We start from the raw sequence: 24,165 nt of genomic DNA, 5'->3' as shown, positions 1-24,165 counted from the left end.
ATGTACCTGCTGGCCAGACTTTTCCTTAGCTTCTGACACGTGTGCATGTGCCTGCACACACATGAATTTCCACCTGGCTTTGGGGTGTTTAATGTAAAGAAAATAATCCACCAGAAAAAAAAAGATATTGGTTCTATTGAAAAGTAGCCCTTTAATGGACATTTTGCAATTCCCGATGCTCCTCTTTGACCAAGTAAACTCGTTTAATGCTAAATCATAGCATCCGTTTTATGTACTTCCCACAAATGCACGTTGATAGCATCTATGCTCGGGGTGGAATGAGGCGGGATCTTCTTTATTTAGTACATACATTCAAATCATTGAATTTAGGCCTTTTTCCTCTAAGACACGTACCAATAATTTAAAACTAAATCAGACGCCTACCAGATTATTGAGATTAATGTCTGGAAGCGCTCACGGTCAATGACAGATGAAATCTCATGCACTCTGCAGCAAGATGCTGTGGCTTTCTGTTGGTCAGAATATCAACCAGTTATTCTACCTAAGCCTGGGCACTTAATATGCTACACAAAAACACACACACACACACATACACACACAGAATATTTATTGAATTTTCTCTTTCTTCTCCCATCTATCATTCTGCTTTGCACTAAACTTGATCCATCCTCATCTGATTGCTTTACTTCTGCATTGTAACACTTTCTGTTTCAATTCTATTCCCTTATTTATTTTTTTTCTTCTTTTTTTCCTTGGATCTGACCAGAAACGTCAAGATTTTCCCAAAGAGGTAGATTAGGTTCTTCCTATTTTTCAGCATCCCCATTTTGGCTGCAGATACAGTGGCCCTCACCGCATATTTACATGGGCTCTTATAGTTGCTGCTTCTAGCTAGATTCCCAATCAACTTGCAGCTTCCCTACAAGATGTTGGGCCAGTTTCTCTTCCCTCTTTCTCTCTCCTAACTTTGCCTAATCCATAGGACTGTTTCTGAAAGTAAAAATATAACATGCCAGCCAGCTGTTAGTTTATGCTTTCTGGAGAAATGACTTCATCATCATCATGCTCATGATTAACATTGATACCGGAGATCAGATGTCCAACCTCTTGTCGGTTTTCCTCAGCTTGGTGTCCCCAGATGTGGTGGGATTGCAACACTGATACATTCAGAGACATCTGGAAAGCTCTCCTAATTGCAAAATGAGTGCCTATAAATGAAATAGCTTTCCGTCTTCAGAGGGCTCACAATACCCTTGGCTTTCCACGAGCCAGTCTGGAAGTGTCTGAGAGAAAAAAAACCCTTAATGTTTGTTGTGCTTCTCTCCATGTGTGTTTCTCTCCCACCCCCCTCCTTTTACCAGATAACCATGGAAACAGGGCAGCCTTCTTGCATTTCTGCTTCTCCTGACAGCTGGCTGCCTTGGCACAAGCCCGTAACTAGATTAAGTATCAAATTCTGCAACCAGTGGGGAAGAGCAAAGTGAACAAACGCCATTCAAGCTGCCATAACCCTTCATCTTTTCAGATGGCGAAGTGTTTTCTGACCACATGCTGCCAGCTGCAAACTGAAACGTAGAAAGGGCAGCTGTGTTTTTAAATCATTTCTCTGATACTTGATGAACTGAAACTTCATTAAAGACAGTTGGTACCATTTGGAGCATAACACACGTTGCTCTCCAGGCACTTTGAATTTATTTAAATGGAGGGACATGTCGGACTCCTTGAAGCTCCTTTGTAGACCTGGAGAAAACCATGGTTGACGTTAGCAATGGAAGACCAAGTTCGTTAAACGTTCCGAAGGCTTTGGGAAATGAAGACTCTTCTAAAAACAGAACCATCTGTGTACATATTGTGAACCTTCATGGAGATCAAACACACACAGATCAGCATCTGGGTGCTAAGATGGTTATTCTGAACCTCCAGTTCATCTAAAGGAGCTTCTCTTAGTGGATGATAGAACTGGGTGGGTCTATTCAGATGTTGCTAAGCTAATTCCCAGGAAGCACAACCAGTCTGATCTGTTAGAACATAAGAGGAGCTCTACTTATAAAAGTATAGACTTATCCAGTCTACCATTCTTTCTCTCAGGTGGCCAACCAGATGCTCCAAGCTGGGCTTAACTTCTCCAGTGGGTCCATTGAAGTAAAGTAATTTAAGTAATTGAATTTATGATAATGTGTTTGCCGCTTCAGCAAAAGGACGTTCATTCTGCTGCATGGGATCCCCAACAACTCTTCCAGCATCTAGTCATGAAATCAAGCATGGATTAGTGCATACAAGCAAAGATCTTTTTTTTTCCATTTAGCCTTTAATCCTTGGGAATAATTACTTGTTTCTCTTCTGTTGCTTGTATTTGAACGCAACTGCTCGAAGTCCAGGGTTTTGTCTCTTGTGAAGACTTTTGTTTGCTCTGACCGATCTCTCTTCATTCTTTGCTTCTTCTTAACAGGATCACCTCTCCACAAACAGGGTTCCACGTCTTCCACAGGTGCCTCCGAGAAGCTGCCAGGGTCAAAAATTGCTGAGGTGGGCGATGATTTCTTGGGGGACTTCGTGATGGGTGAACGTGTTTGGGTGAATGGAGTGAAGCCAGGCATAATCCAGTATTTGGGAGAGACCCAGTTTGCCCCTGGTCAGTGGGCTGGAGTTGTTCTAGATGACCCGGTTGGGAAGAACGATGGTTCTGTAGGCGGAGTGCGTTATTTTGAATGCCAGCCACTCCAGGGGATCTTCACGAGGCCTTCCAAGTTGACCCGCCAACCCACGACGGAGGGTTCAGGAAGCGATGCTCATTCTGTGGAGTCTCTGACAGCTCAGAACTTATCCTTGCACTCCGGGACTTCCACCCCACCTCTTTCCACTCGTGTCATTCCTCTGCGGGAGAGCGTTCTCAACAACACCATGAAGACTGGAAATGAATCTGGTTCCAACCTCTCGGACAGCGGATCGGTGAAAAAAGGGGATAAAGACTTCAGACTTGGGGACCGTGTCCTTGTAAGTTCCTTTTTAGTATTTCTTGAATGAGCGATATTTTAGGAAGTTCTGGGGGGCTTAATTTTTTTGAATGGGAAAAGTTGATTAGGATTTTTTTGACTGTCATTCCCATTTTCCTTTGGAAATTCACTGTTGGCACAAGGGGAAAGGAAGGCAAACCCCCTCATCCTTGAAGACATAAAAGACACGGTTATGTTAAAAAAAAGAGTATGAATAATGATCCGACATGTATAGAGAAAAGATGTACTTTGAGGGCATAAAAATTAACTCTGTTTTTTCTTCCCCCGAATAATTACTTGTTAATTGATGAGATACGTTGCTTTGCATTCACTAAGAATATATTACTTGTATGCTGTTGAAAATTATTTCTTAAAATATTTCTCAGCTGCTTCCCATTATAAAAAAATCCCAAAACATTTTACCATAAAATAGTAAGATAAAACCGCATGTGATAAATACGAGCATTAAAACAGTGGGTGGAATCTATAGAGAACAAACAGCTGTATCTTTAAGTTAGGAAATGCAAATATTATTTACTAGCTAGACGCCCATGCTTCGCTACGAAACTATGTGATCGGACATGATAAATTGACACTTAAAACCTGGAACTTAATGTAGAATGTGTAACTCCGTAGCATCAGAGCGTGTTAATATAAGGCAACTGGCAATTGGAACAGAAGGGGTGGGGGAGTAGAATGTCCCAGCCCGCAGGCTGGATGAGTCACGTGCTGCCCACGCCCACACCCGGTTTAGTGAAGGGGTAGCATCAGAGTATGTTAATATAAAGCAACTGGCAGATGGAACAGAGTTCTTTTCAGGTGAGGCGGAGGAGTAGAATGTCTAGCTCCTTAGCATCAGAGCGTGTGAATATAATGCTGTATATGAAATATACTAATGATCTGATGGTCATTTCAAAAAATCGTTTCTTAGCGAGCACTTAGAACTGTGATGGCGAACCTATGGCACGCGTGCCGCAGGTGGCACGCGTGGCCATATCGGAGGGCACCCAAGCTCAGCTCCGGTGTGCATGCGTGCGCCGGCCAGCTGATTTTCAGGCCTTCTGGGCCCACCAGAAGTAGGGAAAGAGGCTGTTTCCTGCTTCCAGAGGACCTCAGGAAGTGGTGGGGAAGGCCCATTTTTCTCTTTCTCCAGCCTCCAGAGCTTTTCTAGGAGTCTGGGGAGGGCGAAAACAGGCTTCCCCATCCCCCCGGAGGTCCTCCGGAGGCCAGAAATGGCACATTTGTCAACTTCTGGAGCAAAAACGGGGCCTACTGTGCCATCGTGTGCCAGTAGCAGGGCGGTCGCACATGCATGCGTGGAGGCAGGCGCATAGAATTATGGGTGTGGGCACGCACATGTGTCTCACACACACACACACACACACACCGCTCCTGGCATGCAGTGGCAAAAAGGTTAGCCATCACTGACCTAGAAGCCAAGAGGAACATATGTGCCAAATTTCAAGTTTGTAGGCTTTACCGTTCTGGAGATTTCGTGATAAGCGAGTAGTAGTTGGTTTTTATATATATATAGATAGATCAGGGGTGAAATCCAGCAGGTTCTGACAGGTTCTGGAGAACCGGTAGTGGAAATTTTGAGTAGTTTGGAGAACCAGCAAATACCACCTCTGGCTGGCCCCAGAGTGGGGTGGGAATGGAGATTTTGCAATATCCTTCTCCCAGGAGTGGGGAAAGAATGGGGATTTTGCAGTATCCTTCCCCTGGAAGGGGATGGGAATGGAAATTTTGCAGTATCCTTCCCCTGCCACGCTCCACCAAGCCACACTACACCCACCAAGCCACACCCACAGAACTGGTAGTAAAAAAAATGGATTTCACCACCGATATAGATATATACATTTGGGTATTTTTGGCAGGGCCTCCCTTGCTTTCTGGGTGCTGCATGATGGTAGAGAGGTTCTTCCATGAGCAAGTTTCCTGTATCTTCTGCCAGGGAGACCTTAGATTCTCTATAAGCAAGTCAGCCATGCAGTAAGAGTTGCCTATATGGTGGAGTGATGGACTCAGAAACATTCCCACAGACCCGTGAGGATGGTTTTCAGAGGTTTATGTGGAAGATTTCAGGTTGAGCCCCACAGGCTATGAAAAAGATCTTGAGGAGCAAAGGACCTGATGTTAGATGAGTAGAGATGCCAGATATCTTTGCATGTTCATGGAGTAGGCTCTTTCTGGGTCTCTTTCAATATCATGTCCCAAACACATCACAGCATTTTTTCCAGGCAGGAGAGAGAAAAATCCAGAGCAAAAAATTCTTGTTTGCTTGTTGGTTAGAATGCAATAATGCAGGCTAACTCTGCCTACAGCCAGCAGTTCGATCCTGACCGGCTCAAGGTTGACTCAGCTTTCCATCCTTCCGAGGTTGGTAAAATGAGGACCCAGCTTGTTGGGGGCAATAGGCTGACGCTCAGAAAGTGCTGTCAAGCACGATGGAGCAGTTCATAAGTCTTAAGTGCTATTGCGGTTTACTTTGCTTTATAGGGTATCATTCTAAATTGCCTCCTAGCCCACTTTTTGAGCTCTGAAATTGGAAACGGGGATTGCACAGTTTAGAGGGCCATGCCTGGACAATCAAAAAGTCAGAAATGAGACTGTATGGCTGCTTGTTTAAGCAGTCGCCTTCATGCTGATTAGGGCAAGTCAGGCAAACGGCTGTAGTAGCAATTGGTCTTCCTGCCGGGAGTAAAACAGTTGTTCCTTTGACAGTGGAGCCCTTTTTATTCTTTTTTTTTTGTTTGTTTGTATTACTTCCTTTAATCTTTTTCATTGTAATGTTTAATCAAATTACTATTTAAAAAAAGAGCAGAACTGGGCTGAGTGATCTGTGGACCTCAGCAAATTTCTCTCCAGTTTCACAGACGTGGGAGAAACTTTTGGCTCATCGAGTAGCAGAATAAATCAGGCAGATTCTTGATTCTAATAAGTTTGTTTTTATAATATATTGTTATATTTTTTAACACCCCCTTTTTCATATATATTTTTGATCAACTGAAAAATAAAAGACAAAGGAGATTAAACAGTAGAGAAATGTATATGCCTCATGTATATGTCATTTTAAGCAATAATTTCAGGTTTTAAAAAACCTGGCATCAATTATTAATGCACTTCTCTTCGCAGAGGAGGTGTTGGCTTTATACTGTTTGTGCAAACCCGGGTTTATTAGGCAATAAAGCAGGCTGGTAGGTTACATTGATTTGCATATATTAAGCCAGAATTTCAGTTTCAAGTGTGGTGTTTTGTTTTTTGTTCTTGACAGGAGAAATATATATGTGGTGTATGAGCCTCCGCAGAGTGTTGGTCTATGTTCACTCTGCAGACATCAGGATGAAATAAATATAAAATAAAAATGAAGTCAGATGAAGTAGGGAGCCAGGCAGTATCAAGGAAAGAAATTGTAGGCATTTTAGTCCTCCATTGCCTTTCCTCTGATCTGTGGGTTGAGGCTGCAACACCCTTTTATGATTGATAAGCAGTCTTTGCTTTTATAGTTAGTCCTCCGCTTACAAATGTTCACTTAATAACCGTTCAAAGTTACAACGGGATTGAAAAATGTGATTTAGGATCATTTTTCACACTTACAACCACAGGTGGGCAGCACATGAATCAACAACTGGTTTGCCCAGCACCGAAAATGTGAGCATGCATGCACACTTGCTTCGCTCATGCGTCGTCTTCCGTGCATGCGCACAGCCTTCTGCGCATGTGCTTTGCTCGCACGTGCACTTGCACACATGCACACAGCTTAAAAAACAAGGCTAAATTAGAACAGCATAGCGCTGGAGTGTGTGGACGGGCCCACCAGATGGGTCCACCCACAGGTCACAACTACCGATTTGCCCGAACCGGTCCAAACTGACAGCAGCCCACCACTGCTTATGACTGTTGCAGTGTCCCCACAATCACATGATCAACGTTCAGATGCTTGGCAATTGACTTGTTGTGACCCAAGTTCCTGGACCCGGACTCCTGGACTCGGATGATTCAGAAAGTGAGGGAGAAGACCTGGCCAGCCCTGCTTCTCGTGAGCCCTTTCCCTCCCTGCACCCACTCAAAGGGAGGAGGAGGGGCCAGCAAAGCCTGATTCCATGGAGCCTCCTTCTGATTTGGCAACGCCCCAAGAACAGTTTTGGAGTGATGCAAGATTACGAAGACGTGATCGGCGTGCGCAGCAGCGGAAGAGTTGGGACAAAGCCAAGTCATAATTGTCATGCAGTGACATCTGCAGAGACTATAAATAGGAGGCGGGACTTCCTGGTTTTTTGTCTTGGACAAAGTAATGAATTTGCGCGGGCAATCTGTATCAACGGAGGGAAGAATATATTCGTGAGTAATTCTGGCCTTATCTGTAATTTCCTTCTTATCTCCAGAAACTTGGCAGGCCCGTGGGTAGACGTAGCCAGGACATTTATATATATGTAAATAAATCAGAAAAGAGGCCTCTGACTGACTCTTTGCTGGGAGTATTGGGGGAAGGGAAACAGAACATGACTCATACTTATGACGGTTGCAGTGTTCCTGGGGTCATATGATCACCTTTTCTGACCTTCTGACAAGCAAAGTCAATGGGGAAGTCAGATTCACTTAATAACCGTTACTAACTTAACAGCTGCAGATTCAGCTAACAACTGTGGCAAGCAAGGTCATAAACTGGGGCAAAACTCACTTAACAAATGTCTCACTTAGCAACAGAAAGTTTGGGCTAAATTGTGGTCATAAGTCAAGGACTACCTGTACATTACAGATAACTCAGAGATTGATATTAGATTCAGATTTACTTTCTGGCCAGTCTTTGCTCTGCAAATTATAAACTCTATAATCTGTATTAATTTACAGATAAGGCCACCCGTGGATAAGCAGATCCTCGAATTTTGAACCAAAATACCAAGAAAAACGTGCCACGCGCAGCACCTGCAATTTTCATGCTATTTTGGTTCAAACTTTGAGGGTCTGCTTATTCGCAGATAGAAATTTGCACACTTCCATACAGTAGATATTGTCCTTGATTTACAATCACAACTGGAACCAGAATTTCTGTTTACCGACCAAGATGATTATTATGTCTCACCCAATTTTATGATCTTTTTTGCCACAGTTCTTGAGTGAATCACTGCCGTTGCTAAGTGAATCATGCAGTCATTAAGCGAATCCGGCTTCCTCCGTTGACTTGGCTTATTGGAAGCCAGCTGGGAAGATTGTAAATGGCCATCAGGAAGCTGCAACCATTGTAATTACATCCCAGTTGCCAAGCATTTTGATCATGTGACCATAGGGATGCTGCAGTGGTAGTATAAGGATAGGTCGAAAGTCACTTTTTCAATGCCGTTGTAACATTTGCTAAACAAATGGTTGTTAAGTCAAGGACTACCTGTATATGGGAACTATTACCTTACTTGTGAATAAACTCATCCACAGATAAGCCAAATCCAATTTTGGAGGTATATTTTGGCACAGTTGTTTAGTGACTTCTGCCCCATTTTATGACTTTTCTTGCCATAGTTGTTCAGTGAATCTGGCCTCCCTGTTGACTATGCTTGTCAGAAGGTCACAAAAAGCTGATCACATGACCCTGGGATACTGCAACCGTCATAAATATGAGTCAGTTGCCAAGTGTTTGAACTTTCATCACTTGACCAGGGGGATACTTGCAGTGGTTGTAAGTGTGAAATACGATCAGAAGTCACTTTTTTCAGTGCCTTTGTAACTTTGAATGGTCACTAAACAAACTGTTGTAAGTCGAGGACTACCTGTATATACGGTTTCTCTCCTGTGTCAGAGGACATGAAGGCATTTGATGAATGTAGGCTATAAATTTAGTTCTTAAGATTGTCTGAAAGAAGGATAGGAAAGATCTGAATCAGTCATTTCACAATCTACCCTTCCTTCCTTCCTTCCTTCCTTCCTTCCTTCCTTCCTTCCTTCCTTCCCCTTTCCTTCTTTCCTTCTTTTCTTCTTTCTTTCTTTCCTTCTTTCTTTCCCTTTCTTTCTTTCTTTCTTGCCCTCTTTCTTTCTTTCTCTTTCTTTCTTTCTTTCTTTCTTTCTTTCTTTCTTTCTTTCTTTCTTTCTTTCTTTCCTTCCTTCCTTCCTTCCTTCCTTCCTTCCTTCCTTCCTTCCTTCCTTCCTTCCTTTCTTTCTTTCTTTCTTTCTTTCTTTCTTTCTTTCCCTCCTTCCTTCCTTCCTGCCTGCCTGCCTGCCTGCCTGCCTGCCTGCCCTCCCTCCCTCTCTCCCTCTCCCCCCCCTCTTTCTCTCGATACAGAACAGGCCACCCTAAGAAATGGAGACATTCCTATTATGGATTATTTACTGCTTTGTTTTTGATTTTCTGTTTTCCATTTTCAAATCCTTTATGGTCCTAGCTGACTTTTTCATTTCTAATTAGAGGGCGTTAGAAGAGTTTGTTTCAAAATATACATTAGTAAACAGACAGTTGAAGTATCCAAAAAGCGTGGAAATTAGTGTTGTCTTAATTCTACTTACCCTGGCTTTTCTCTCATGAAAAAGCCTCTCGTAGTACTTGAAATATTTGGGTAGAACTTCCATGTGCCAAAGCAGTAATATTTAAAAATAGAATTGAAGATAAACAGGACAAATAAATTGTTGCCTGTTTATAAATTTCTCAAGGGGATTTTCTGTTGGAAGTAACGCAAAATAATAGACATGTAATTCAAATATTGTATTCTGTAATTAAAGATTCAACATACAAACGGATCTGAACAAGTTCCTGAGAAACAAAGAAGCCATTTTGATGTCACCAAGAGGTTGAGGAAAGTCTCGATAAATGTAAAACAGGCAAGCAATGTAATTTTCATGAGAACTGTGGTATAATTTGAAAATTGCAAAGGAAGCATAGATGTTATGACTGACTCTTAATTGAGGCCACATGTCTTTATCCTAGGGACAACAGGGTGGGGTGGCCCTGTTCTCTGGAAAGCCTTAAAAAAGGATTCTGTCTTAATTGTGGGGGTTTTTTTTTAAATTCATCCCATTTCCACCCAGCCCAAGGGTCTGCAAACTTGGCTCTTTTAAGACTTGTGGAATTGAAGTCCACAAGTCTTAAAAGAGCCAAGTTTGCAGACCCCTGACCCAGCCCATTTCACCTAAACGATTCTGTGCAGTTTATAGTACAACAAATGCCATAATATAAAACATAAATAAGAACAAAATCAAACACAGAAATTAAAAAGGTGTAGATGAAATTATTTAAGAAGTTTTAAAAGTTAAAAAAGGCAGAGAAAACACTGTTGTGACAGCAGTCCCCTCCAAGGGTGCATAATCCTCTTCTTGATTTACATCTCTGTGCACTTCGGATTTTCAACAAATACACTTTGTAAATTTTACTTTTCATGTCCCTTCTGTTGCTAATATTGAACTATGCACATTAAATAGATAAAATTACCGGCTGCTCTTGTAATAAGGAGACAGCAGCTGGCTGCTTTAAGAAACCATGAAGTTTGCAGAGCCATGCCTCTTGGATGTGGGAATTATGAAGGAAACCCAAGCAAAATTCAGTGGGATTAATAATTGTGAATCCAAGCTTGGGTATCTTGTATATTGACCTTTTTTTGTGTGGAAAGTAGAGTACACAGAGATTCCCAAGTGACTTAAAATTGCAGAAAGCAGTCTCCAGCTTTTTAATGCTTTTCAATATTTTCTTTAAAAATCTTACCTACAACTTCTTTCAAGTTTTTTTTTTTTACCTGCATGGAGATTTTTTCCCCCATTAAGGAAATAAGATCATAATTACTTTGGAGTTTCCCTAGTTCAAAGCTTGGAATTATCTTGCAAATGGGCCTGTTGGCTTTACAGCTCTCCTTTATGGACACTAAAGACAGTCCTCTGCTAAGGACCTGGGCTTTATTTTTATTTATTTGTTTGTTTGTATTCCGCCTTTATTATTTTTACAAATAATTCAAGACAGTGAACATATCCAACACAACTTCTTCCTCCTTCTACAACACTCCCCACAACAACAATCCTATGAGGTGAGTTTGGTTGAGTGACTGGCTCAAAGATACCCATCTGGCTTTTATGGCTAACACAGGATTAGAACTCACAACCTCCCACTTTCTAATCTGGTGCTTTAATTGGGACCGGAATTTCCACTGCTAAGCAAAGCATTGAGTTGCGTCTGGTTTTAAGAACGTTTTTTTTTGGTCATAGTTGTTAAGAGAATCATGTTATTAAGCCCATTGACTTTTCCTGTCAGAAGTTAGCTGGGAAAATCACAGATGGTGATCATATGGCCTTGGGATGATGCAACTATGCTGGTTTCCAAGGGCCCCAAATTTTGATCATGTGACTATTGGGGGGGGGTGCTGCAATAGTTGTAATTGCAAGGATCACTTTTTTCAGGGCTATTGTAACTTCAGTCACTAAACAAATAGATGTAAGTCAAGGACTACCTATTTTTGTGAGTTGATGTTTTGTTTTATTTTAAAGCCATTAGTTAGAACAACATAGTTAGAACGATGCTGCAAACTATTGGTCTGTGTAGCCCAGGGTGATTTACAGGTGCTGAATTCCCACATGGAATGAAGCCTGGTTTGCAGACTCAAGAATAAACCATGGATGACTGGGATCATACAACGTGCTAACCTTTAAATTGGAGTGTATAGATCACAGTGTCTGAGTTGACACAACATGCAAAGCTAAAACTGAGGAACCAAGTTCTGGCATAGAGCTGTGAAGCACACTTTTTTTACGCTGAGTTCTGAGCCACTTTGAACGCTCACCTCTGGTGAAGGATCTCTAGAAATGAACTTCTAGAGCAGGGCTGTCAATCTCGCAGCCCATGGGCCAGATGCATCATGCGCTGGCCACGCCCAAGCCCGGTTTAGCAAACTGGGAAAAAGTTGTGATACGTCACATGACACCACTGTGACGATGCGAGCTTGATACCCCTGCTCCAGGGGTGACATCTACTTACCTTCCTTAGTGGTTCAGAAGTGCACGCGCCGCACGCAAAAACACATTACTTCCTAGTTATAACCAGGAATTAATGACACTCGAGCAGGTGGGCGGAGCTTCATTCCACCATCGCTACCAGATCGCCAAACCAGCGGCCATGATCGCTACCGGATCACGCGGTCCTAACCGGGAGCATTTCACCCCTGCCCTGTTCTAAAGGGAAAAGCCAGTGAGTTGCCTCTCTCTAGCAAATCCACATCAGTGCTTGAAATTGATGGTTAATTGCAGGCAATGCAGAATGCATCTCTCAGTACCCACCTTTGTTTTCTTATAGTTCTGAACAGGCTGTTGCTTTCTATATGGCCATTTTGGAATGAAAACAAAAGGGGTTGCTTTCCATTGCACTTCATTGAGTGCGGGTGGTCTCAGAGCAGTGACAGCCGTGCAGCGATGAGACAGGATAATTTAAGCTTTTGCTTCTCTCCTGTCTCTCGGAGGTATTATTTTCTTGTTGTTCCTGGAGAGATGCAGTTTCTGGTTGAGCTGCCTTTGAAGACTCTTGAAGACTTAACTCTAATCTTTTACTGGGGCATACTGGGGAGTGGGAGGAGAGAAGGAGGACCCAGATTCTAAAGCCTGCATTAGGCTGGGTTCAGAAGAAACATTTCATGTTTTGCTTTTGTTTTAAAACGTTGATTTTGCTTATTGTTTAAGGCTGGTGGAGCATATTGATGGGTTTGAAACAACCTGGAGTTACTACAGAGAAAGAGAAGGGCTTAGACATTGTTCTTGAGTCCTTAAGCCTAAGACATTTGGAAATATAGGTAGTCCTTGGTTTATGTCCATTCATTTAGAGACAGTTCAAAATTATGGCAGTGCTGACAAAGATTTACAAACTATCCTTGACTTTTCAGCCATTGCAGTGTTCTGCAGTTATGTTCAGGTGCTTGCGCTAATAAATTGTTAGTAAAATGTGACTTAGAAACTGAACATGCAAATATTTTGTATGATTAAATGGATCCAGAATTTAGATACAACTAGAAAACCCATGATCCTTTGGGTCATCCTTTAGAGATATTTCTGACCACAGGCAGGCAACAAATCAGTGGGAAGGGGAATGACTTTCAATTTCTTGCTGGTTTTTCCTATGCACGTTGCTTGTGGAAATCTGGCGGGGAACATTGGAAATCATGATCATGTGACCATGGCTGACTGCAGGGCGCAAGCAGTCAGTTTGCAGTCACAAGTTTGCAAATACAGCTGTTCTGAAATCCTTGCAATTTCAGTTCCTCTGATGCCAGATTTTGGATGCATTCCTTAAATTAGCCCATTCCAGGTTCTTTGCTTCAAAAACTGTTGCCCTATGATGCACTATTTTAAGTAATTGAAAGTTACAGACAGGCAAGAGAGTTTTACCTGCGTATAAATCAGAGGTGGGTTTCACATAATTTTACTACCGGTTTGCCGCACACCAAAAATGGAGCGCATGCGCGATTGCTTTGCTCGCAAGTGCGCCCTCCGCGCATGTGTGTGGACTTCCATGCATGTGTGTAACCTTCCAGGCGTGTGCTTTGCTCACATGTACAGCTTGCACGCATGCACGCGGCTTAGAAAACGTGGCTAAATAGGATGGCATAGCACTGGGGTGGGTGGGCGGTCCCACGCGCAGGTCGCCACTACCGGTTCGCCCAAACTGGTCCAAGTTGGCTGAATGCCACCACTGATATACCGTGTTTCCCCGAAACTAAGACCTCTCCAGATAATAAGCCCAATCGGGCTTTTCAGCACATGTATTAAAACAAGCCCCCCATCAATTACTTATACGCATGCGCAGTCGGTCCCGCCATTTCCTTTGGTTGCTTGCCATGCAACCAAAATGAGTTGAAACGAGGCTGGAGGGGGGAAACATGCCCTCCCCTCCCTGTCCTTCATGCTGGCCAAGTGGCTGGCTGCCACTGCCCTGATGTGTCCTACTACTGCCACTGCCTCATGGAGCAGGACTCTGCGAGGCTTGGTGTGCTGTTGCACGCACGAACTGCAATACCGCCACGAGCTTCATCATATCGGATGAAGATGGAGTTGGAACGATAAGACGCGCGTTCCGCTTCTCGCCTGCCCCACCTGCTACCCCCAAATTGCATCCCTAAAGGGGGCGGGTGGCTAAGCAAGGGGCAGGAGCCCTGCCATGCCCAACGGGGGGTAGGGGGAGAAGAGACGGCAAGGGGAGCCACGTCTCACTCCATGAGTCTTGCTTCTCCCCCACCCCACCTGTCAGAAATGAGTCTTTGTGAGACTCATCCTGCTGCCGCCACCTCATGGAGCAGGACTGCAAGGCTTGTGCCCTTGCACACACAAATGGCAGCACTGCTGCGAGGTTTGACATACCGGCACAGCCGCGAGCGGCAGGAAACCGGCTGTGCTGGTATAATGAAGCTCGCGGCGATGCTGCCGTTCGTGCATGCAACAGCACAACAAGCCTTGCAAAGTCCTGCTCTACAAGGCAGCAGCGGCGGGACACATCAGGGCAGCAGCGGCCAGCCACTCGGCCAGCGTGAAGAACCAGGAGGGGAGGTGGCAGCGATGACGGAACATCCAGCCCCACGTTTGCTGCCTCCTCCATCCCCAAAATAATAAATTTTCCCCCTCCCAATAATTAGGCAAAGCCCTTATTTTGGGGTTCAAAAGAAAATAAGACCCTGTCTTACTTTCAGGGAAACACAGTAGATAATTGATATGCAATGGACGGAAAACATTACATTCACATTCTTTATTACACTTGTAAGATATAAGATGTTTTGTTTATTTTATTTATTTATTTATTTATTCGTATTTTTATACCGCCCTATCTCCCTAAGGACTCAGGGCGGTGTACAGCCATGTAAAAACACATAAATATACAAAGTAAAACATTCATCTAAAAAACTTATTATAAAGGCCAAATATTTAAAATAAACATATAAATAATAAAACCCAATTTAAAACCAAAATCTAAAATTTAGTCATTTAAAAATTTAAAACCCTAGTCCAGTCCTGCGCGAATGAATAGATGTGTCTTAAGCTCGCGGCGGAAGGTCCGAAGGTCAGGAAGTTGACGAAGTTCCAGAGGGTGGGAGCCCCCACAGAAAAGGCCCTTCCCCTGGGCGTCGCCAGTCGGCACTGCCTAGCCGACGGCACCCTGAAGAGTCCCTCCCTGTGAGAGCGCACGGGTCGGTGGGAGGCATTCGGTGGCAGCAGACGGTCCTGTAAGTAACCCGGCCCTGTGCCATGGAGCGCTTTGAAGATCATTATCAGAACCTTGAAGCGCACTCGGAAAACCACAGGCAGCCAGTGCAGTCTGCGCAGGAGAGGTGTTACGTGGGAGCCACAAGGGGCTCCCTCTATCACCCGCGCAGCTGCATTCTGAACTACCTGGAGTCTCCGGGTGCTCCTCAAGGGGAGCCCCATGTAGAGAGCATTGCAGTAGTCCAGCCGGGATGTCACGAGTAGTCCAGCCGAGATGTCACGAGAGCATGAGTGACCGTGCACTGTTGCTGATACATTAGTACTGATTGCTATAATGGACAATTCATTCTCTGAAAATTGTTGGAAATGTAATGATCTTGTTGGATTATTTTTTTCATTTTTGATTGGAGTGTGTTGTAAACAATTTTGGGAAAAGATATACTAGAATGAAACAAATTCTAACTGCAGATTTTTGTTAAATATTACTAAACTTTATTAAATTTCCCCAAAGTATATAAACTAACATTGAAGATGGTAACTTCTGCAAGGTTATTCTATTTCTTACTGGAAAGTACATGCTGTTCTCTCGGTAGATACATGGCTAATTAAGTTATGGCAATAGACACACTGATGTCTAAAATAAGTTTGTATTTCAAAAATAAATCCAATACAGAACTTATTAGAGACCATTTTTGGATTATAATTCTATAAATGGGCTTGAGGCGCAGCCAAAATTTGGTTTCTCTTAATATTGTAACTTTCTAGATTTGCTAGATGAGAATAAATTTCAGGTACTTGGATAGAATTTACTGTAGCTTTTAATCTTATTTTATGATTTATACTGTCTTGATTATTGCTGTGTTATTCATATTTTAAATGGATTTCAAGAGCAATCTGCAATTTTTAGGACAATATAATATATAGAGATAGTTCAGTTAATGAAATATTGAAACTTTTAATCTAATTCTAGGATATTTATAAATTGGGTTCTAAAGCAAAAGCCATCCATTGGCTGGAATTTCTGCAACCTTATCCAATTCCATTTCCATAAATCTAGTTAAAGTCAACTCTAGGAGAATCTTGCTATCAGCTGAATCAGCTACTGAGACCTGATAATTTCTATATCATGGTTCTGACTGCTGTAGACACCACTCACCAAAATAATAATGCTGTATATATTCATGGATAAGCCAAGAATTTTAGGTGTTGAAGTATATACCAAAAAGAATGGGTTTCGCTTATCCATGGATAGGCTTATCCTCAGACACAACAGTGGATGTTAAGACTGAAAAGGAGAGAAAATTGAGAAGTTCAGTGTTCCAAGATAGGATGGCCCCCAATTTGGAAGGCCTTAATAATGAAATGGATTTATGATTATATCTTACGATTTATGTTTTATCACTTTGTTGTTGTATATTGAGAGCTTATGCACTGGAGACAAATTCCTTGTGTTTCCAATCACACTTGGCCAATAAAGAGTTCTACTCTACTCTAGAATAGAATAGAATAGAATAGAATAGAATTTTATTGGCCAAGTGTGATTGGACACACAAGGAATTTGTCTTGGTGCATATGCTCTCAGTGTACATAAAAGAAAAGATACGTTCATCAAGGTACAACATTTACAACACAATTGATGGTCAATATATCAATATAGATCATAAGGATTGCCAGCAACAAGTTATAGTCATACAGTCATAAGTGGAAAGAGATTGGTGATGGGAACTATGAGAAGATTAATAGTAGTGCAGATTCAGTAAATAGTCTGACAGTGTTGAGGGAATTATTTGTTTAGCAGAGTGATGGCCTTCGGGAAAAAACTGTTCTTGTGTCTAGTTGTTCTACTCTACTCTACTCTACTCTTCTCTTTCTATCCTATTGTTAATGGCAAACAAGTCTACTCACCGTTACCTCTAGGTTGGAGACAGCATGCCTAGTGGGAGGAAAGGAAATGCCTCCATCTCTTGCTTGGGCAACTCGGAGATATCACATTACCCACTGTGAGAAACAAAATGTTGGGCTAAGACAAGCTCTGGGCTGATCCTACAGAGTTATTCTTATATTCTCAGGAGTGGTGTAATATAATATTGAAGTGTTTGCATTCTTCAGAAAGGTGAATATAATTGTCTGGTGAAGAGTTGTTGGACACTTGAAAGACTGCATATTTTTTTTGAACGTTCAGTTTGACTAGTAAAAATATTGCTTTAATACAGATTTTTAATACAATTTCTTCTCTTTTGTACTCTGCCTGATAAGCATTTCTGCATCACTTGGAGGTTTGCACCCTTCAAAAATGTTATTTGTCTTTGTTTTACTTTATGGCAAATACTATTATTACAGGTAGGCCTTGACTTATGTTTACAATTTGGGACCAGAATTTCATTGTTAAGTGAATCATGCCTGATTTTATGACCTTTTTTTTGCCACACTTGTTAAGCAAATGACTGCAGTTGTTAAGTGAATCATGCATCATTCTGGCTCCCACCATTGCTGGTCAGAAACCCCCTGGGAAGGTCACAAATTATGATTTATTTTATTTATTTATTATTTATTTATTTTTGTCACACAGTATATATAAGCGTAAGCATGAAATAACTATACAATATATAAATATATATATAAGTATGAGTATGTAATAACTAAATTAATTGGATATAACGAAAGGAAACAATAGGATAGGAACGGTAGGCACGCTTGTGCTCTTATGCGCGCCCCTTATCACATGATCCCAAGATACTGCAACCATCATCTATATGATAGTTGACAAATGTCCAAATTGTGGTCACATGACCATGGGGATGCCGCGATGATCATAAGTGCGAGGACCAGTTGCAAGTCACTTTTCACTGATTTTGGAACTGAACAATTGCTGAATGAATGGCCATGAGTCAAGGACTACCTGTATTCATCTTGGCCGTTGCTTTTTGGAACTGAAAAATGACTGTTTTTAATCTTGCTATTAATCGCTTTTTCCTAGCCTTACACTAACCTCAATATGTGTATTTGCTTATGTGTGTGATTTTTTTAAATATATATATATATATATTTTAAAAAAATCTTTCCATCAAATGATGATTTACAGGTTGGTGGAACAAAAACTGGTGTGGTGCGCTATGTAGGGGAGACGGATTTCGCCAAAGGTGAATGGTGTGGTGTGGAGTTGGATGAACCTCTGGGAAAGAACGATGGAGCTGTTGCTGGAACAAGGTACTTGTAGACACCTTTGGAATAATTTAGGCCACCAAGCCAACCTTCTGCTCACTGCAGACTCCAATTGAATACATCTCCGGCAAATGGTCTAGTCTAGCCCTGGGTTGAAATCAACATCAGCTAAGACCCCCTACTTTTCTTGTGGTATTGAACTGCACTGAGAAATCACTTCCTGGTTGTTGGGTCAAGGTTTTTTTCTAACTTTCTTCCAGACTTCCTTCTAAAAGTTAAAAGTTATTTTGTCTTCTGAACTTGTGAGGGTCAGAAGACGCATGCTTTCTTTAGAGCAGGAGCCTCCAAACTTGATCCCTTTAAGACTTGTGGGCTTCAACTCCCAGAGTCCACAAGTCTTAAAGGGACCAAGGTTGGAGATCCCTGCTTTAGAGCATATGGGGATGTCTTGTTATATCTCCCCATCTCACTCCCATCTGTTCTCAAGGTCCGATGGGCCAAATGCCCTCATTGTTTTCCTGTCAGGCTTGATTTTCCTCCTATGATACTGTCTGAGCATGGATGAATGGCTGCCACTGATTTAGTGTGCGGCGTCCTTGAGCAGGTGTTGGAACTGCAGTCTGCTGAGAGATCTGTCAGGGATGCTGACACATGTTCTGCCTTCCCCTGATTTGAAATAATTGAGATTTGAAATGTTCTTCTTGGAACAGTGCAAAAGATTGCATGCGTTACTTGTCCTTATGCACACAGTAAGTGTTCTTGGGTGGTCTACAACCAAAGCAAAATACGCTAGAGGGAAGGAAGTGAAGGATGCTGACAACTGCTTAAAAGATGGTTGGGAGATGGTGAGATATGATGGTATGATAGGGAATGAAATACACTGTCTTCGCCTTGTTTTTGTTTAGCCGAAACATGAAACCACCAAGGTCTTCTAACCTTTGGTTCTAATGAACCATGGGTGGCCTGAAATAAATTGGTAGATCCCCCGATCATGTTGTCTTGTTTTGGGTCCCCCCCCCAAAAAAAACCATTTTCCTCAGTTCAAGTGCAGATGGTCCCCGACTTATGACCACAACTGAGCCCAAAATTTCTGTTACTAAGCAAGGCAAGTGAGTTTTGCCCCATTTTGCTCATGCCCTGTGAGCCACAGTGGCGGAATGTTTAGAGTGCAGTACTGCAGTCTACTTCTGCTGACTGCTGGCTGACTGCAATTTGGCAGTTCAGATCTTACCAGACTCAGCCTTCCAGCCTTTCAAGGTGGGTAAAATGAGGACCCAGATTGTTGGGGGCAATAAGCTGACTCTGTAAATCACATAGGGAGGGCTATAAAAGCACTGTAAAGCAGTATATAAGTCTAAGTGCTAGTGCTATTGCTATTTTACAACCTTTTTTTGTCACATTTGTTAATCCAATCACTGTGGGTGTTGTCCATATTCATGTCAGAAGCTCTTACAAAGCTAACTGAAGGCTTCTTCTGGGCTGAAATTATTTGCCGATGACACCACCATTGCCCAGGGGACTCCCGATTACTAAAAATAATGCCGTCTTCAGTGAGGTTCCTTTCATGTCCCCCAGGCGTTAAGTGAATCATGCAGTTGTTTGTTAAGCAAATCTGGATTCCTCATTGACTTCGCAGGTCAGAAGCCAGCTGGGAAGGTTATACAGATGGCGATCACATAACCTCCGGGACACTGCAACTGTCATAAGTACATGCCAGTTGCCGAGCACCCACATTTTAACCATATGTCGATAGGGACGCTGCAATGGTCGTAGTCACCACAATACACCCACAAGATCAGAGGACACTCATTAGAGAGATATGCTTTGTCGGTGACTCAACCCTGCATGGATGCATCAGTCAGTTTCTTGTTGTTTTTCCCTTATACTCAGGGGTGGGGCTGCTGAGGGTTTGCAGGGATTCGGGAGAACCTCTAGCTAAGATTCTGTGCAGTTCGGAGAACCCCCAAATCCCATTCCTGGTTGGCCCCTCCCCTCCCAGGAGTCCCCACGTGGCCCATTTTGGATGCAGGTAAGTGCAGGGCGCGTACAGAGGCTCGGGGAGGGCGAAAAACGGGCCTATCGGAAGTTCGGCCCCAGAGGGCCTCCAGAGCCTGGGGAAGCCGTTTTCGCCCTTCTGGAGGCTCAAGGAAAGCCTCTGGAACCCGGGGAGGGCAAAAACGCCCCGCCCCGCTGTGGTGCAGGAGGCCAAGTAGGCCACGCCCACCATGGCCATGCCCACCAAGCAACTGGGCAGAGACCCCCTTGCTAAAATTTTTGAAGCCCAGCCCTGCTTATACTGGTATCTTTCTAGAGCCTTTCAAGGGCAGCAGGTTTAGATTTGTAGACGGAGTCAAATTGCAAATTAAGGTCTGTGAGAACGAGGAGGTTATGCTTATGAATCTTGGGAGTGGCAGCCCCCAAACATCTGGGGAACGCCAGGTTAGAGAAGGTTGCTCTGTTGATTGCTATTTTGTTATATGTGGTATGGAACAGGGATCTCCAACCTTGGCAACTTTAAGACTTGTGGACTTCAACTTCCAGAACTCTGGAAGTTGAAGTCCACAAGTCTTAAAGTTGCCGAGGTTGGAGATCCCTCGTATGGAAGACTAAGGAATGATTTGGCAGGGAATTGTCTTTGCTACTGGAAGCCCTACCACTTTTTTTTGACATCTCGTTGAAAGCATCCAAACAAGTGTTTTTTGTATTTATTTGGGAAAGGCAGGTGGAAGCCGCGGATTGCAGCTGGCCTCTTCTCCACAGCGTGGCAGAGTTTTCCTTCAGCTTTCAGTGCTAATGCTTGAGCAATTCCTCCTCTATGGAGGCAGACAGTTTGGGACAGCTGCCAGCTCTCTGTGTGTGCTTGTGGGTGTTCACAAATTGGAAGCAATGTTCTGGAACAGCTGCTCACATCTGGGTAAATGTCTTGGCAGGACTACAAAAACCTTCCCTTCATTTTTTTCACTACTTGCTGCCACATCATATTACTGGCAAGCCTCCCCCGTCCCTCCACTTTTCTGCAGCTTGCCTTGATTTTCATTCTCTTTTTGGGGAAAAGCTGCCTTTCTTTTGCCTTCTGGCCAAGAAATACGAGAGCAGCTCTTCTCCTTTTGAAAATCTTTGGCTTTCCAAAACTTCATCTTCTGTACTTTTGGGTGATTACAGTTCCCATCACTCCTAGACTGGCCATCGGCTGTCCTAACTGAGGATAATGGGAATGAAAAGTCCCATTATCAGAAAACACTAGATGTTGAAAGACTGGCTAGTATATTGTTGGTAAGAATAAGGAAGGGGAGGAAGAGGGAGGGAAGGAGGGAGGGAGAGAGAGAGAGAGAGCAAAAGCTAAATTACATAGGCATAGGATGTTATCATACAGTAGCGTTGTTTATTAATACAGGTAGTCCATCACTTACAACCACAATTGCAGTTGGAATTTCTGTTGCTAAGCAATGTGGCCACAAAGCACAATGTCACAAGATTGCATTGCTTAGTGGTAGCAATCTGGCAGTCTCCGTTGCCATTGTTAATAGGATGCCATTATTCATTGAATAACCCATACCATCCAAGCTATTCTGGCCTTGATCCCTTTCAGCTCCGAGCCTCAGTTCTTCGCAGGTAAGAGACTATCTCCACTTCAACTCCCCATAATTGCCTATTCACTCCATCTCTGCCCAATTTGGCTGACCTGCACCTTGTTTTGAGACATTGGAAAGCAGCCCCAAACCACACAGCTGGGGGGGCTGTTTGTTACACCGCGACTGAAGGGTTTCTTAGTGCTTTGGGGGTTCAAGAAGGTGGAACCACTTCACCATCCCAGCAACCTTCTCTTCCTCTTCTGTCACTATGTGGACAAAGACATTGGGAACTGCTTGGATGTCCAGATGGACTGAGGATTATGGATTGAGGTTAGGGAAGTGTGTTATATAAAGGAGATGCCTTCACAAAACCTGGAACTTTTGCTGGTTCTGCCCATGAGGGTTTGGACCAGTGACACAAGCAGCCAGATGCTACTAGCGATGTATAGAAAGTGTTCCAGAACTGGATTCTTAATTTAACAACACAGATTTTGTAGTTAAGTCACAGCTGTACTTGGAAATTTCAGTCACCCAAAACCTGTCCAGCAGAGTGGACCAAAACCGCCATGCCCCAGGAAGCTCCCACAGCGTGGTGCAAACTGCTTTGTCCCAGGAAGCTTCAAGAGTTCAGTGCACAACTGCCCTACCCTGGGAAGCTTCCAACAGTGAGGCACAAAACTTCAGAGTTGCAAAAAGTGCCCCAGCGGAGTCCCATTCTCAGTCGCCCTCTGGCCTCCCCAGCTGACCTTCATCGTCGTCTTGCTCCCATTGCTGATAAGTTGTGCCCATCCTGGCCCTTTGCGAGGCAGCTGTTTTTTGGCCACGTGAAGCCATCTTTCCCAGGTCCAATGAGAATGACACGTGCTATTTGAAGCGTGATCTGAGTGGTCTTGGGAAGAAGGCCTGGTGTGTCCAGCAGCTGCTTCATATAGAGTCAGGCTGGGCATGCAATGAAGGAAGGAAGGAAGACGCCAAAGGGCAGTTGAACCTGGCAAGTTCTATAGAGGCCAGGACACGGGGGGTGGGGGGGGCAGCTGGGCCTCTGCACTTTGATATTGGGATTGCTGGCCATGGTGTTAGAATTGAGGCAGTATTTCTCAGTTCCAGCATTAGGCTGTAGTAGAGGCGTAGGGGTAGGTGGTGGCAGTTGATGGAGATTACTGAAATCCTTGTGTCTCTACTTCAATCCCAGCCCCACTGTGGTCACCCAGGAATGTTGCTGTGCAGGGTGGCTAAACATCCACAGATGTGGGGGAAGATAGGTGGGTGGGAAAGAGCGGAAGTACCCCTGCAGTCATCAGTATGGGCAAGCTGCTGAGCCCCTGAATTTTAATCAGAATTGTAGCTGGGGTGCTACAGCTGCTAGAATTTTGGGCACCTTTCATAATTCCTTTTGCATAGTCCCTACATAACTTCAAACAGTCACTGAACAAATGGTTGTAAGTTGAGGACTACATGTACAGGACTACACTACATTTTATACATTTTATGTTGTCATTATTATTTTTAAAATACAGTTAGTCCTCGACTTGCCGTGTAACGGGATGAGGTCCCATTACTTGTCCCAGCTTCTGCCAACCTAGCAGTTTCGAAAGCACGTAAAAATGCAAGTAGAAAAAATAGGGACCACCTTTGGTGGGAAGGTAACAGTGTTCCGTGCACCTTTGGCGTTGAGTCATGCCGGCCACATGACCATGGAGACGTCTTCGGACAGCGCTGGCTCTTCGGCTTTGAAACGGAGATGAGCACCACCCCCTAGAGTCGGCAACGACTAGCATGTATGTGCGAGGGGAACCTTTACCTTTACCTTTAGTCCTCGACTTACAACCATTCATTTAGTGGACTGTTCGACATTATAATGACACTGAAAAAATGACTTATGGCTGTTTTTCACAACCATTGCAGCATCTCCAAGGTCACATGATCAAAATGTGAACACTTGGCAACTGGCATTGCCAGTTGCATTGTCCCGGGATCACATGAACACTATTTGTAACCTTCCCAGCTGGCCTCTGACAAGCAAAATCAATAGAGGAAGCCAGATTCGCTTAACGACCGCATTATTTACTTAACAACTGCAGTGATTTGCAGTGGAAAAAGATCATAAAATGGGGCGAAGCTCACTTAACAACTGTTTTGCTTAGCAATGGAGGCTTTGGGCTCAATTGTGATCATAAGTCAAGGACTACCTGTGTGTACCTTCATTATTATGCTTTATTGGGTATTGTAGTAAGTTCATTGTACTTCAGTGTTTCGATTATCAGGTATTTTTAAAATATTTTTTGTTTCCTTTTGAGATACCTGCACATTATACTTGTAAATTATAGTCTCTT

At 43.3% G+C, this 24,165-nt stretch overlaps 1 protein-coding gene across 10 annotated transcripts in view; it reads left to right on the top strand.

Moving 5' to 3' along the window:
• Positions 1–24,165, top strand: part of CLIP2 (CAP-Gly domain containing linker protein 2) — a 106,410-nt gene that overhangs the window by 41,272 nt on the left and 40,973 nt on the right. For 5 of the 10 annotated variants that reach the window (XM_058164318.1, XM_058164321.1, XM_058164317.1 and 2 more), the window contains exons 3-5: positions 2,411–2,955; positions 9,660–9,767; positions 18,181–18,305. In XM_058164318.1, coding sequence (XP_058020301.1) covers positions 2,411–2,955; positions 9,660–9,767; positions 18,181–18,305 — 778 coding nt within the window. The remainder of the gene's footprint in view (positions 1–2,410; positions 2,956–9,659; positions 9,768–18,180; positions 18,306–24,165) is intronic. The other 5 variants (XM_058164325.1, XM_058164323.1, XM_058164326.1 and 2 more) reach the window with 3 other exon arrangements.

Source organism: Ahaetulla prasina, chromosome 1 (genome assembly GCF_028640845.1).
Source record: "Ahaetulla prasina isolate Xishuangbanna chromosome 1, ASM2864084v1, whole genome shotgun sequence".
NCBI classification, from domain to species: Eukaryota; Metazoa; Chordata; class Lepidosauria; order Squamata; family Colubridae; genus Ahaetulla; species Ahaetulla prasina.
The sequence above is the reverse complement of the archived record's forward strand: the minus strand, read 5'-3'. Positions and strand labels throughout refer to the sequence as shown.